Here is a 15,695-nt window from a genome sequence, read left to right as displayed (position 1 = left end):
TCAAGAGAACTGGCATTAGGATTAAATGCAAAATGTCCCACTTTTCCACATTTTTCTGGGTACAAAAACCCAATTTACAATGCAATTTACATTATGGGAGCAAATGGAATAATCCCTATGAATATAACACTCTTTTTAAAGGTATACTGTAAGAACAAGAAAACATTTCAAGAGTAGCATTAGGGTTTTGAAAATGTTTGGATGCCGTTACAGTCTGATTAACATTGTTTCATCATAGTTCAGAGTGACTCCTTGCAGCCATTACAAAGTCAATACGGCAGCTGTGTTCCAGTCATCAAATACTTTTGGACATACTTTCAGAGGATATTACGACACGTAAAGCAACAATCCCCAAGAAGACAAAAAACAAACAAACAAACAAGAGGATTCTTAGACGATAAGGGGAGGTATTGTGGACCATATAAACAGGAGCTGTATTTGCTCACCTGTATTAACATAAGTAGCTCCCATTTTAGTTAATGAAATTTAAAACGTGGTCTAGCCTTATAATAAAAGGTTAGGCCTAATATATTTCTAAAATTTTGACCACAGTAAAAAAAAAAACAAAAAAAAAACCATAACATAACTTGGTGCTTATTTACCAGAGGACAAACTAATAGCTCGACAGTCAGCCTATTGCAACAAAAATGCGAGACATGAACATGGGCAGTTGAATCAAAGACATGTTGCTTTGCATATTATGACGTTAGTGTCTCTAATTTAACAAATTGCACAGGAAGAACCAGTTGCACTGAATTTGTTCATTAAGCTGTGCTTCTATGTTGACAGGATCAAGTGTTAAACATGAACATACACAACATGTTAGGTGTGGAACATAAAGGCAAAAAAAAAAAAAAAAAAAAAAAAAAAAAAAAAAAAAAAAAGGGATAAAAAGTGTTTACTTGAAATGGAAAATTACCAAATTGGATCAATTCATATTTAAAAAGGATGACCAATGCCATGCACACTTTAACCACAATGGCTGCTCGAATTTACATGGATTATTAAATTAAGAATGAATATATTTCACATTAACAAAACAGAATTAGCGATTCAGTGCAGTTACACACAGTAGAAACCACTTTGTGAACAGAATCAGCCAGGTGTTTTTGGTGACGTGCTGCTCAAAATTGTACACGGTCCACATATCCTCCCATCAAGTCACATAGTAAAAAGTACAGTCATCTATTTTGTCTTACCTTGTAAAAGTTATTGCCATCCACAAAATAACAAAAAGGAACCTTTTTCTAAACCATCTAGCCGCTTCCTAATACAGCTTAAAAATCTAGACGTAGACAAATTCAATATGAAAAACTCTTTGCAGTCCAAAATACACATTTAATATAAATGAGCCAAACATGTAGAGGAATTCACCAAATGCATCGAGTACCTCAGTAAACATTTTTTATTACAACACAGTCTAGTTTTTAATCAAAAGCAGAGAGACATTTACAAACATTCTAACAAAAGGAATAAATGAGAAGGAGCGGTGGGGAGAACATCATATGTACCCTATAAAAACTGGTCTCTAAACTGAATGTACACAGTACAGCGAGCCAAAGGACAAAAAAAGAAGAAAAATAAAATAAAAATGGATGTAATGTTTGTGTCTTCTAGTTAGGGATAGTGTGAGCCGTTTTATTGTTTCTTTGCAAAAAAAGCATCACACGTAGTCATTTTCACGTCAAATAAAACATCATAAAAATAAAAGAACTGTTTGGAAAGTTTCTTTTCTTTCATCTTTAGTTACCATGAATATAGAGGTTTGGATAACATAGCCTTACACAGGTCAGGGTCTTCCATCCACTGCTCTTATCAGGCAGACAAGATGAACAGACAGAGAGAAGGATGGGTGGAAACGGAGAGCAGAGGAGCGATGGAGGAAGAGGTGGTGGTGGTGGTGGTGGTGATCCTGTCCGGTCATGCAGGGTGGGGATGTGGTGGTGCGTTTGAAAGTCTTCCTCCTTTTTCCATCCATCCATCCTTGATCCTCGTTAGCTGAAAGGTGTCAAAACGAAGGGTGGAGTTTGGTTTCGAGGCAGCCCAACAGTGAACACTACCCCCTCATTATAAAACCTCTACACTACACGAACATAGTGCACACCAGGGCTGGGTTCAATTCACCGTCACTTTGAGTCACGTGGTTGGATTTCGTCCAAGGATTACTTTGTGTGGTCAGGAAAAAAAGTCTCCTTTAACTTCCGTTTGTCTCAATACTCGGCTGACTGTGTATTGCATCCAACCCTGGCACAGATGGAAACATTGTCATGCAAACCTGAACAGGAAAGTAGCAAATCTGAAATCAGCGTATACCCACACCAGAAAAACAGAACAATATGCAGTTGAGTTTATGCTTAAATGCACCTCAGCACAGCTTTTGAAACATTTGATTCAAAATCATGAGTATGGGTAGTAAATTCAGATATAAATATAGATGCTTACACACAAAACGTGGCTCTTTTACTTTTTACTTCCATCTGAAATATGATAGATTAAAATATTTGGGGCTGTGACGTTCCAAATTCTGGGATGGACATGAGGGGAAATGTTGATATATAAAAAGGGCAAAGCTATGCTGGGTTGAACAATCCTCTAATTGTGGAAAACTGATTTGAGCTTAAGTCATATAGTATGCACCTGGCTTTCTAGGATCAGTTCTGCACAATGAAGCATATTGTCTGTTTTGCAAAAATGAAATTTCTTGGTAAACTGCTCAAATAATGACTTCAAAAACCTGTGGTTTTCTAAAAGACTTGCCTCCTCCCCTTAAAAAAGAAACCTTACAATCCACTGCTGTTTATGTGTCATTGGTAGTTTTGATACCTTGAGTAAAAAATGATATTAGCCACAACCACAGTAAACTATGCTCATCATTCTACAAGAGCTAAAAACTACACTGAAATATTTAACCGCTGATAATATAGATTTTTTTTTTTTTTTTTACCAGAAATTAAGCAATATAGAAGTAAGGACAAAAAGAGCCGTATATAAAAAGACGAAACTGCCAAATGGAAGGCGAATCCGAGTCAGGTGATACTTCACAACCACCCAGTGATACAGTTGCCAAAAGCATACCAATGGATACATATCTATGTTTTTAACATATAAAGATAAATAAATGTCAATAAATGTGTAATTAAGTCACCACTGTATGACATTATGCCAGCATTTAAGCTACACTATCTTGTGCTAAGACTTGATAAAGGAATGCAAGGTGCAGTTAACTGGAAAAGACAGTTATCTGATTACATTAAAAGCACCTCTTGACAGAAATGTTACATTTATGAGGTGAATTGACGACAGTTCTGATACAGAAAGTCATTTCAAATGTTCTGGGTATTCCATTCATTTAAAATGTAATTGATTAAGGATTGGTAATACAATATTGTGCTTTACAGGATAAATTACAATTGGTATCTACACCAAAAATGCCTTAATTAAAAAGGCTCGTCCACGGAGTACAGATTATTTTACATGGTTCAAAGATTCAAATGCATATTGAAACTTGATAGGTTTTGTCTGTAGAAAAGGTTTTACATGATGCGTGGCTACAGACAAAAACAGTTATAATAATATTTTACACAACACAGTAGTCGGACTCAATCAACTCCGTTTTACTATTATTTAACTAACTTGACTGAAGCCCCCCCCCCCCACAGTCAAATTACAGATCAGACAAAATATCAGACTGAAAGATCTTTTGCTGTATTAAAAAAATATGCCTTGAACCTATTTCGTTATAGAATATTCTAGTTGATAGAAAGTATTAAAATATGTAGCAGCGTGTCAGCTAATACAGCATGAAAATGAAACAGGACAGAGCCAAACCAGGGTCAACCAGTCCAGGAAGTACTCTCAGATCTCTGATTTGTGTAATGTTAGCAATACACTCTAATTAACAGCCCAAGATATGATACTTACCTTTTGAAAAATCATATTTTATAGATTACATCTAGACATTATAACAAGCTTGTTGCTGTGGGTATCACTACTGCTTCTAATGTCATTAGTCACGTCTTCAGGAAATCTTATAGAAATATAGATTTTTGCAATTGTTCTCACTGTGATAATCACATAGCTGATTTATTGAGTAATAACCTAGGAACTAGACATAATTAAAGCATTGCAACTGTCTTCAGTTACTTTAGCTCAGACAAATGAAGTAAACATTTTTAATGTTCTAATTTTATACAAACATAGCTGTTCTTACAGTCATATTCAAGTATACACTAAATACACTTCCTGTTATTCAAATGGGAACAAACGCTAATTGCTGAAATGTACCTGGAAATCAGTTTGACCCTGGTTCAACATAAGCAAATAGTATGCTTGTTTGCAAAGATATCAGGGCTATGATCCCCAACATGCATGCACCTACAGACAAGATAGCATAACAAGTAATTTCAACCCGGTGCAAACAGTGTACATTCCCCATTGATATATGAACATATAAAAAACAGTATGAATCATATCTGTGGACACAACAAATGCTCTACCATCAGGATTAAAAGCAATTTGCCTAAATCGCCTCTTTCCCCCGAGGACTCACGTTAAGATATTAGACTGAATGCAAAGGCAGATTTAGAGCCAGAAACATGTGTGTAAAAATATACTCCAGAAATGCATTTTAGGCATCTACAAAAGACCAAAAGTTCCAAGGCCCTGTGTCCACTGGGGATCTCTTACCTAACAGATGACAAAATGTGGGACATAAGAGACTGCAGTGATCGCAATGCAATGCTGCTAATGATATGCAGTGTTTGTTTACATTTTTTTTTTTTTTTTTTTACATTTAGCTGTCGCCACTCTGAAAATGTACAAATGCTATGGTGTAAGTGAAATGAAACGTGAAAACATGCACTCTTTACAAGAGTAATCCATTGTTAAGAGGTTCCCAGTGGACACAAAGTGTTTAATAATAGTATGCACTGTAGGTATAAGACAATTAGGTGTAACAGATCAGATTTAGCACATCCTCTACACTATTTATATCACAGTTTACCGACGGTTACCAAACTGTATTTTTGGTATGGATTTTAGAATTCAGCAAGATCACAAGCAAAACCACCCCAGTTAATATTTCTCAACGTGAAAGAAACTTAAGAAATGGTGCATATATATATATAAATAATGTGTATAGAACCACTATATGAAGACATTACATTTTCAAGTGTGAGTGCACATTTTTCTGACAGGTAATGTAAAATTATGAGAAATATTATTTGGGGTGATGCGCAAATTTGAGATGCCGAAGGGTCCGTGTAACCTACCAGATTCTGCTCTATAGAAAGGATTTATTCAAAGAGCACACACACATCTTAAGTGCTTTGGCAGTGAAAGACATGAGAACGACACACAAAACTCGATCAAACCAGATATTTCAACTTCAATTCCAAAACTTTACAAAAGTTGTCATGTTGTTGTTCAACACGCAAGTGACGCAATGGAAGAAAGTAGCTTCCCACAAAAGATTACAAAATTATTTGTGAAATCCTAACCCGAGCAAGACAATTAGCCTAAAAAATATTCACCTCAACTCATTTGAGCAACAAACCATTGACAATACGGTATCAATATTAGTTGTGCACAAGATTGTGTTATATAGTTTTCAAAAAATTCATCCACAACTCATCCATTAACATGACTCAACATCCAAAAAGCCAGCAAAACACATAATGCTATGAGCCAGAATACTCAAAAATACTTCAATCTAGGACGATTCATTGTTTAAAAAATCAACACTGAGGCCGAAATGGAAATCAATTCAATGTACATAACATACTACGTAACATTATAAAATAAATATTTAAATGTTTACTATGTCTCAATCAATGCTAAAATAACAATTAGCATAGAGTCATGAATTTGCTGCATTGAAATTAAAAATTGTTCAGTTTTCATTTGATGTATACCTTCAACATTTACAAGCTTTCACAGGTAAATTTAGGATTTTCTTAAGTTAAACTGAATCAGGCAACTAAACTAAAAAAATATGGCAACAGCCACAAGAACTTGTGATCTGAAAACCTTAATTTTCTGATCCTAGCTTTCACATTATAATTCAATGCGACATGTAAATTACTCATGCTAATGATATCTGTGAGATACTACAATTCACTAAACACCGATCCTGAATGTAAACCAATTCTGACAATTAACAGATTACAAACGTCAATGCAAAACCTCGTTCACCTTTTCCTCAAGATATTATGTATGCTAAGGGCATTAAGAACTATGTTGTTGTTTTTCACTTCACCTCAATGTCTTACATTGAGGTGCAATGGTTCAAAAGTGAGAAACACGAGGCTGCAAAACATTCAATTTGACAAAATAAAATGTCAGGCAATATTACTGACATGCACAATGACATTGTCAAAATGTTCTGTGTCCAAAAATCAGCAGATACCAACACTGAAAATAAATATTTTCTTATTATAACATGACAAAGACATATATTCAAGTTTAAACTGATATGGTAATAGGTATATACAACATTACTGTGAATGGAACATTTGCAAAGTGTAGATTGATCTACCAACAAGTTGAACATTTAATTTTTTTCCCATCTAAAATAGACAAACCACACAAAATGCTACATCTGTAATTCAATACTGTAAAATATGTTTGGGGAATACTTTGGAATCTGAAACCTGCCAATCAGTCAAGTAACTATTATTATAGGCACACTGACGAACCAACTCAACAGCCACAATACAATTCAATTAAACTCACATATAATGAGATTGGAATTTAGAATTGAATCATCTTGATATTCAAGTCAGAGACCCTTATGTTTTTGGTCCACTGGCCAAAGCAGCTGGTAAAAAACAAAATGTTTGATAATTTCCACTTCATATAAGCCAAATTGATATTGAGATCAGATTAGAGTGTCTGACCTTCCAAAAAGACAAAATTAGTATTCCCACCACAACAAAACATTTACAGGCAACTGGGCTGTTGCTTTTTTTTTTTTTGCCATACCATCTTTAACATAATTCATCATTTAATTTTTGGCAGAATATATAAAGTGGTTTACAAATTGTGAAAATGACCAACCTCAGAGGCATGTAGACCAAAAAGTAACAATGTATCCATAAAGTCAATTTTGAATTACTACCGGTTTATTTTCTGATTTCGTAAGAAACCACAGCATCGATACAACTCTTACAACCCCTGCAATGTAGCATGGTGAATACAGTGAGTGTGTATTACACATATTGTCTGAAAGACCAGATACACAACACAACTGTGATGACCAATTATGACATTTCAAGACTTACCTTACACCTACCTGAAATCAAAGGACAGAGTTTTAGAAGTGTTTTCCTTGCTAAACACACCTCCCCTTGTAACCTGCCTCGTGTATTCATACATTTTTAAATTGACACAAATGTCATTCTCTATTGAAAATTGTGATTTCAAACGTTTTAAACTGTTCAAAAGCCATTTGTGTGACTGGACAAAAGCAACATTTCCTTGATAATGTGTTTTTCTGGGTGATAACACCCCCAGCCTAGATTAAATTGGCCGAAAGTGTGATGGGCAGACAAAAAACTAAACTCAACCGAAGCCTTTAATCTAGTGAAGAGAGGAGGTGAGCAATCAATGGAGACCTTTTCCCAAACATGTCCCTGCCATGTAATTTAGGCTATTTAGGCCTAAAATGGACTGGCTAAATAAAAGTACTGATGAATACAGAAAAGAGCTTTTGACAGAAGAAAATAACATGAAATGTTGTACCCACCTCCCTTCTCGTCTAGCGGTGTCGGTACTCCCTCTCCCTTTCCCTCTCACGATCGCGGTCCCTGTCCCTCTCGCGGTGGCGGTCCCGCTCCCGACTGCGTTCTCGGTAATAATCCTCATGTCGGTCACGACTGCGGGACTTGTGACGGCGGCTCTTTTCTCGAGAGCGACTGTGGTCTCGCTCCCTGGAACGTTCTCGCCTGGCATTGACAAGCATCATTGGACTGTGTACAAGGGGTTCAAAGTTTCAAATACCAAATCTTACAGGGCCAATTCCCATTTGGAAGAAATGTTTTACATACAGTCAGAAATACAGTACATGCAGGCTAGAAAATATACAACAATATCATTTGGAAAGCAAATTAAAAATCTGTCTGGACCCCTTTATCCCCCAATTTGTACTTAATCCAAAATATTCCCAAATAATCTATCTGAAAAGGTATTTATCATTTATTTTTAGCACACCTTCAGTGTCACACGTAATGGCTGCTGCATACAATTTTAATCTTACCTGGAGGCAGAACCGTAGCTTTTAGACTCAATGCCATGGAGGCAATCCTGCAGGGAACTGATGAGGACCTTACAGCGGTCATCTGCTGACACTTTAGACTGTTTAATCAGACTGATGGCTGTCACCAAGGTCTCTATAGCACTGCCATAGTCAGCTAAAGAGAACACAAATTTGCATTAAGCTTCGGCTTTCAGTTTTTGGCATTTAATCTGAGCACACCCACAGTAGCCAAGTACTTGTGTATGATGTATTCGATAAGATGTCTGTTACCTGCACTGGCATCCGATACTGCTCTGGATATGGCGCTGGAGGAGATTGCTCTGTTTCTGTTCATGATCTCCTCAAACTCTGCCTCGCTCAGAGGGGTCCGTGACGCCTCCATCTCTCTACAAATACAAACAACACACAACGGTCACAAGATGTGTTAAGTTCCAGAGTTATAAAAGACAACCAATACTAATTAGCTTCATCCAAAGAAAAAAAAACCCCCAACAAAACTACAACTTCCATCTCGTCCATTCTTACCGGCCTCCAGGACCGTAGTCCCCTCTTTCATATGGTGGTGGGCGTCCGTATGGGTCGTTAGGTCCAGGGGGGCCTCGGCTGTCGTTGGGGGGCATGTTGTTGTTGCCAGGTGGGGGGAAGAAGGCAGGGTTGACATGGGGTGCTGGTGGTGGTCCACCTGGAGGGGGACCCGGCATGTGTGGAGGTGGAGCCAATGCCATGGGGGGCCCGATGGGGCCTGGAGGACGTGGAGGAAAGGGTCCAGGTGGTGGTGGGCCCTGTTGAGGGGGTGGGGGACCAGGAGGAGGGCCATAACCAGGAGGAGGGGGACCTGGGGGCAAGGGTCCCATTGGAGGCTGGCCAAACTGACCAGGGAAGAGAACAGGGGGAGGAGGCCTGTCACCACGATTTGGAGGGCCGGAGAGGGGAGGAGGGAGTCCCTGACCAGGAGGTGGAGGTCCTGGAGGACCAGGGGGACCAGGTGGACCGGGAGGGGGACGTGGGGGACCCTGCATCCCACCTAAAAGAGAACACAAGGGACAAAACAGAATTGCATGAGGAAAAGTAAGACCTAGGGAACTCTTCCATGTTTTGTTCATGTTATAGCAGGTAGAGTTCTCCCCATTTTTGACTTTTATGGGGAAATAAAGTCTACAAAAACAAAAAAGAAAAAGAAAATTATACTTATACTAACAAAATACATTGGCTCAGCCAATTTATCAGTCAAGCCGTAGCTTTAATATCCTGTGGTACTAACTCATTTCTATTATTTCCTTCAAATGCAGATACATTTGCAGTGTATGGCAGTTCAAAGCAGGAACAAACACAACAGATAAAAAGAACAAGCCATAGCTACAGGGAACAACAAATGTCAAAAGGTCACATAATAACAAAAATTAAGGCTGCAAATTAAACCACGGGGCAAAAGAACAGATGATGATACACTCATAGCAAATTGTTTCAAGCAGGCTTTTTTGAAACCAGCATTTTTTATCTGAAGTAACTACTGCCAACAATAACAAAGCATGTCTCTATAAATGTCGTGCTTATTTTTATTACTCATGTACATCCAACAGGATTTGATGTAGCTGTTTTGGGGCAGTCCACCTGAAGGTTTTAATAGCATAACTCCTACCAATAAACAGCTGAGGGTTAGTATAAAAAGGTGATCAATCTGATCAATCGAGGTGTTTCACCTCTGCCACGCCAGTTCCCGTTCCTGCCCCCCGGCGGGAAGGGATTGAAACTCATATCCATCAGAGGGCCATCTTGGTGCCTAATCAGATCTGGTCTCATGCCCGAGCCTAATGGGGAAGAAAGCAAACCAATCACAACTCTTCCCTTCATAAACTTTGCCCTACTAACTGAAGGCCCGTCACAGCCCAGCACAGGGCACCAGCCACTAAGCGAAAGAAGGGATGTTAAAAAAGATGGGATGGAGGGGAAAAGACGCAAAAAAAGAAAGAAAAAAGGAAAAAAGCTGGCAGCTCCATTCTTTCCTACTATGTGTGTAAGGCTGCCAATCCAAGATTTGCAAGGATTTAGAGGTTGAAAGCTTGCCAAGTAAAGCTTGGAGCAAACTGCTTCTCAAGCAATGGTGTTGGAAATCAGTCAGTGAGCAGAACATTGCAGCCGGGGAAGGATTATTTCTTCGACTGGAGATGAAGAGGAACAACTAAAGATTAAAACAGATGGGGAGGCAAACATGCAAAGACAAAGCCTTGCCAGGGGAGATTTAATGGACTCACAAGAAACACACTACAGGCTAGCTTTAGTTCCATGCGGGTGAGTAGCAGCAAAGCCTGGACTGTGCCAACAGATCAGTACTGCCCGGCACAGAAAGCAGAAGTTCATGTCATTTGTCACACTAAGATTATTATTTCAATATGGTGCACTGCTATATTGTAAACAAAATAACCACATGAATGACAAAATGCTGAGACTGGAAAATAATTGTCCCCTTTCAATGAGAGTGGGAACAGAGTTTGGCTTTTTTCCAGTTTAGCTGTGATCAGGACAAACATCTTTACTACCATGAACTCACCTTGTTTGCTATAGCACGACCGATTTATCCCCAACATTCAACAAGGGTAAAAATTTATTTTTAAATGTCTAAATTAGATCGATAGCTAGTGACAGTAAATGTCAGTGAATTAAGCAACACATGTTCCAATAACAACATGCTTACACGTAGGTATTTCACAGATTAAAATTAGACCTGCTGTAGTATAAACTGTTCTTGAATTAGTCTATTTACTAATGCTTTCATCCAATCTCTGCAACTTTAAGATTCTGTCTTTTAACTGAGTGAACTGAGCTTCCTCCCTTCACTACTGACACAAACACTTGTTACCAAACTAACCAGGGAAGTGTGGTGGCGGTCCTCCAGGCCCAACAGGGCCAGGGAAGCGATCTCCACCGGGGCCGGGTGGTCCAGGGAACCTGCCTCTGCCTCGACCCATGGGGAAACCCCCACGAGGACCAGCACCAGGGGGACCAGCTTTACCCTCCCCAGACATCTGGCCTGACTGGGTACCTGTGATATGATGAGGAAAAAGTAACTCAGTTTTCCAGTTGACATTCAATAAATAATTTATATGTGTATTAATATATTGTATATTTAAACAAGACTGGATCAATAAATGTGTGTTTGTTGTGTGCACATTTAACCTGGTAAGCCCGATCGGCCCGCCGAAGGGCCGAACGAACTACAGCCATATTCATCCGCTACAAAAACAAAACAAAACAATGGTGTTTTTTTTTTTCAATTGTTGCTCAAAGTTTAGACCCTTATGTTCACAAAACAAGACCGAATGTGTATTTTAGTGGGACAAGAAGGAATCATCTACATTCATATCACATATTAGCAAGTTTTACTTCATATTTGGGGAATAGTTTACATTTTTATTGCACATTTGCATTTGTTAAATAATGATGTACTACTTATTTGTTGGTATAATAAAACTACTCCATTTGGAGAGAAAATAATACAATATTTTTTATTGATTTTATACTGTGCACAATGGTAGAAGTTGACAAAGCACAACAATTTAATTAAATTTCATATCCAAAAGCACCAGTAGATGCTAATAAACTCCTGTAATGGTAATGGACATAAGCTGTATTTTTCCAGCCAGTTTCCATTGGAAGTGGAAAGTAACCCATTTGAGTGTCCGCCTGGTGGTATCTTTACTAAAACCTTTGTGGAGGTTCTGCCCTTTGCTCAAATTCTATCAAATCATGATCAATCAATTGATCAACGGCTTCTGTGTGCATGGAATCATTGTTAGCATGGTGTTATCCTCTGTCAAACAGGGGAAGATAGAAATTTCACATTGCTCCTTTTTTTGGTTTATTCCAATTTACTCAGGCAGAACAACAGACACAATATTTTTGACACTTCCTAACCCTCCATAGACACCAAGAACACGCATATGAATCTGATTACCGTGGAGCAATTCTTTGTTTACTTTGGATATGTCTTTTTAGGTATTTTTTTAGGAAATATGGCTAGGGCTTAACAGGTTAAACATGACTGGATCAATAAAGGTGTTTGTTGTGTGCACAGTTAAACATGAGTGGACAAATAAATGTGTGTTTGTTGTAAGCACAACTAGATAAATAAATGTGTTTGTCGTGTGCACATTTAAACACGACTGCGTAAATAACTGACTTAATATGTGCAAAGGTTTACATGTGCATGGCTGTACGTGACTTTTGCATTCCTAATGTTGCATGCAAGTTGATTTAACTCTTGCTGAGCACTTTTTTTTTTTTAAATAAAGCGATGCCAAGTGTGCATTTGTCCTACTTACTTTTGCGTGACTGCATCTCAAACTGGCTGAGTGACTGTTTGTTGCATGGCGTGACAATGGGATTCTGACCATGGAGCTCCCTCTTTGACAGCAGCTCCATTAACTTCCTAGATGATGCCTCTGAGCCCACACACACCAGCGCAAACCTGCAATACGGATGAATGCAGAGGATATACCCAGATCAGATTCATGCCAAAAGTTAATGCTCAAATTATCATAATAAAGAATTTTACAATTTATTGTGATTTTGATTCATTGCCTTGACTTGAGTAGTTCACGCTTTACGATACCATCGTTTATGTTAAAGTATAAATGCCATGATTTAAATCAATCAATAATAAAAATAAAAAAAACATTGTTACAAGTGGTAAATTAGGTTGAGGTTAAGTTATGTTTCTAAGTAAATATTGAAGAAAATTAACTTCAAATATAAAAGTAGTCTCTATGTAGACAAATTGGCTATTTATTTATTTAATAATAATAATATGGAATTATTATTGTCAACAAAGACCTCACCCTTTTGACTGGCCATTTGCCCTGTTTTCAAAGAACTTGATCTCCAGCACATCTGTGATGCCTACCGACCGGATAGCTTCCGTCAGGTCTTCGTCTGTCGTCCACTGCACAAGAAAAGACATCATCAGTATACTGACAGTATATTGACTTGCTTAATTTCATATGCATTATGTAATGTTACAACTTCTAGATAAATGTGTGGGTCTTTAATTGGAATAGCAAAATTATACGTTGTTAATGCATTTACTAGAAAGAAAATGTTGCTACTATTTATCTTTTAATTTCAGTTAAAGGGCAAATGGTTATTTGTTTTCCTCCACATAGTGAAGAAGCTTGAAGAGAATGATTTGATACTCACCCATGTGAGGTTTCCTATGTACAGGGCAATCCTTTTGCCTGTGTACGTGTACACCACATTGGGTGGGGCACTCTTTCCTCCCTCTGAGCCACCTGGTGTAGGCAGTGTGTCCAGGTAGTCACGGTCTTCTGGGGCATCGCCATTGTTGGCTGATGGGGATATTACATCATCGTACAGGTCGATCTGCTCGTGGACTGGGTAATCAGCTTCCTGTTGAGCATGACAGTAACACTTCAGTCAAACGTGTGTGACATGGAGTAGTTTCACTAAAACTGATTATACCTGTGAGTAAATCTGAGACAGATGTACAAAACCAGTAATACCAAAATGTTTATATCCACCCAATAATGATTTTACTTCTCAGTAGATCCATAGAACATTGTAGGAATATATTATGTGTCTTTAGTTTTCCTGTTTATTTGATTGCAGCAATATCTGGTGGGGACAGGAAATTCAAATGATAGTTTGTCTAATATGAAATAGATTCAAGAAAAAGAGTGTCTAGTGGTAAAATAGTGGCTAGTGGTATGCACACTCCAAATGTAAACAATTGTTTCTCACTTACATGAGTACTGGTCTTTTATGTTGGCAAACATGCAAAAATTGCTGAAATAAATTGACGAATGTCAATCATTTCCAGTGAAACGTACTGCTCATCCAGTCTGATTTTAAACGGTGTGTTTGTTTACATCTTGCTGTTACATAACATTGGATCCCTTAGAGTAGGAGAGGAACCAAGTGAACTGCCAAACAATTATGCAAACCTGTTTTTAAACACTTTAAACACAATCCGATTATCTTAAAACACAGTGGACTTAATCTAAGTTAGTGAAACTCACACCTAGATGTATTGAGTGCTTACAAGTGAATACCGTGGTCATATTTTCCATGCATGTCACCTGATACAATTAACTGGACAAACAATGCAAAGGACAATGTGTAGTTGACATTAACTGAATGCACGTGAAACGGGCGATTGGAGATATTGCAGTGATCATGTAAAGTGTAAACGTATTCATAGCCAGTGTAAATTGGGACATGTAATGTAAGACGTCTTCGCCTAAGGAGGTCATGTCAGGATAGCATGAACTAGATATACCGGTAGGCAGGATCTGGAACAGATAAACTAGATAGTTATAAGTCACTTGTCATACATAAACCAACTTAATTGAATCTATCACTGATGCTTTTACTAGCTTGTCGGTGAGTACCTTTATAAGACTGCAGTGGTGGAGCTTAAGTTTAATTATTTAACTGAAAAAGCTCTTAGATTAAACGACAAGCTGTGCGACTCTCGTAACTGCACGCACGAGCAACTGCGTGCGCACAACGGGTCACGCGAAGTAATGACGTTGTTTTTGCGGACAACGCTGCCTTTAAATGCCTAAAACTACTCCTCTACATTGCTGGCATACCAGATTTGGTTGTGAAGAAAAGGGGCGTGTGCGGAGGAAGAAAACAACATCGACAGACATGCTAACGTGACACTAAGCTAATAGCCCAAAGCTAACAAACCATAATGTATTAAAATGCATTTCTATATCACGCACGTGACTTTTAACGATAATTACGTTTCTAACCATAATTAACTGCGTGCATGAACTGAAAACACAAGAAAGGTAACTAACTAAATGTATTCACGGGAAGCAACGCACGCGAGCGAGCTAAGCTAACGTAACTACGTTTGTTTGGGCTCGATAGCCCGCCACAGGCGGCCATGTCTAGGCCTGAAACGGTGAACGCTGAACAATGAGATCGGTAGCATTTAGCATCGAACCAGCGAATTTACGAGTATTTGCACGATACCTGCCCACTACTACACGCATCACACGTCGTGTTAAATGCCGAAAACAGCGCAAACGCAACCTTTGGAGCCATGACGTTAAGTATCGCTGAGGATGCAGGATCGCATCATGGTGGAAGGGGGGGCCTTGTAAGCGAGGGAAACCCGTTCGGCCTGCAGAACACGGCATTCAGCGAACATACTGACAACAAAGGATCACATATATATACAGACAATTGAGCATATCGTCGAAATGTGGTGAATGCAGCTGTAATACCTGGTTGAATTCCTCCTCTACGTCGGCGTAAATGTCGATGTGATCCACACCGTCCGCCATTTTCCTCTGACCGGTCGCTCTCTCCGCCCGGCGGTGCAGAGCAACACTGAGCCACAAAACAATGACACCGAGAGGGACAGCCAGCGCCCCTGCTGGCCGACTTTACGTACTACTTAATTTATTCTTTG

The 15,695-nt window shown here is 38.6% G+C and overlaps 1 protein-coding gene across 8 annotated transcripts; it reads right to left on the bottom strand.

Moving 5' to 3' along the window:
* Positions 1-1,387: 1,387 nt before the first annotated feature.
* cpsf6 (cleavage and polyadenylation specific factor 6) lies at positions 1,388-15,625 on the bottom strand. 8 transcript variants are annotated; one of them, XM_084039324.1, is made up of 12 exons: positions 15,508-15,625; positions 13,448-13,657; positions 13,090-13,193; positions 12,574-12,719; positions 11,429-11,485; positions 11,121-11,294; positions 9,955-10,062; positions 8,780-9,278; positions 8,525-8,640; positions 8,255-8,408; positions 7,745-7,967; positions 1,388-1,998 (listed from the first exon to the last, which is right to left on the bottom strand). In XM_084039324.1, exons 1-11 carry the CDS (start codon positions 15,565-15,567, stop codon positions 7,757-7,759), a joined length of 1,839 nt encoding a protein of 612 aa, XP_083895450.1. In that variant the 5' UTR covers positions 15,568-15,625; the 3' UTR covers positions 1,388-1,998; positions 7,745-7,756. The 8 variants fall into 8 exon arrangements, with proteins under 8 accessions (XP_083895450.1, XP_083895451.1, XP_083895454.1 ...); XM_084039325.1 differs by having other exon boundaries at positions 7,745-7,943; XM_084039328.1 differs by lacking the exon at positions 9,955-10,062.
* Between the last annotated feature and the right edge of the window lie 70 nt (positions 15,626-15,695).

This window comes from Eutrigla gurnardus, assembly GCF_963514095.1.
Source record: "Eutrigla gurnardus genome assembly, chromosome: 21".
NCBI classification, from domain to species: domain Eukaryota; kingdom Metazoa; phylum Chordata; class Actinopteri; order Perciformes; family Triglidae; genus Eutrigla; species Eutrigla gurnardus.
This window is presented reverse-complemented; position numbering and strand designations above follow the sequence as displayed.

Coding starts and splice junctions, on each gene's coding strand:
- cpsf6 (XM_084039324.1), bottom strand. CDS start 15,567: ATGGCGGACGGTGTGGATCACATCGACATTTACGCCGACGTAGAGGAG. Junction 11,295..11,428: donor GGGCCGATCGGGCTTACCAG/GTTAAATGTGCA, acceptor ATCATATCACAG/GTACCCAGTCAGGCCAGATG. Junction 8,641..8,779: donor GACTACGGTCCTGGAGGCCG/GTAAGAATGGAC, acceptor TTGTATTTGTAG/AGAGATGGAGGCGTCACGGA.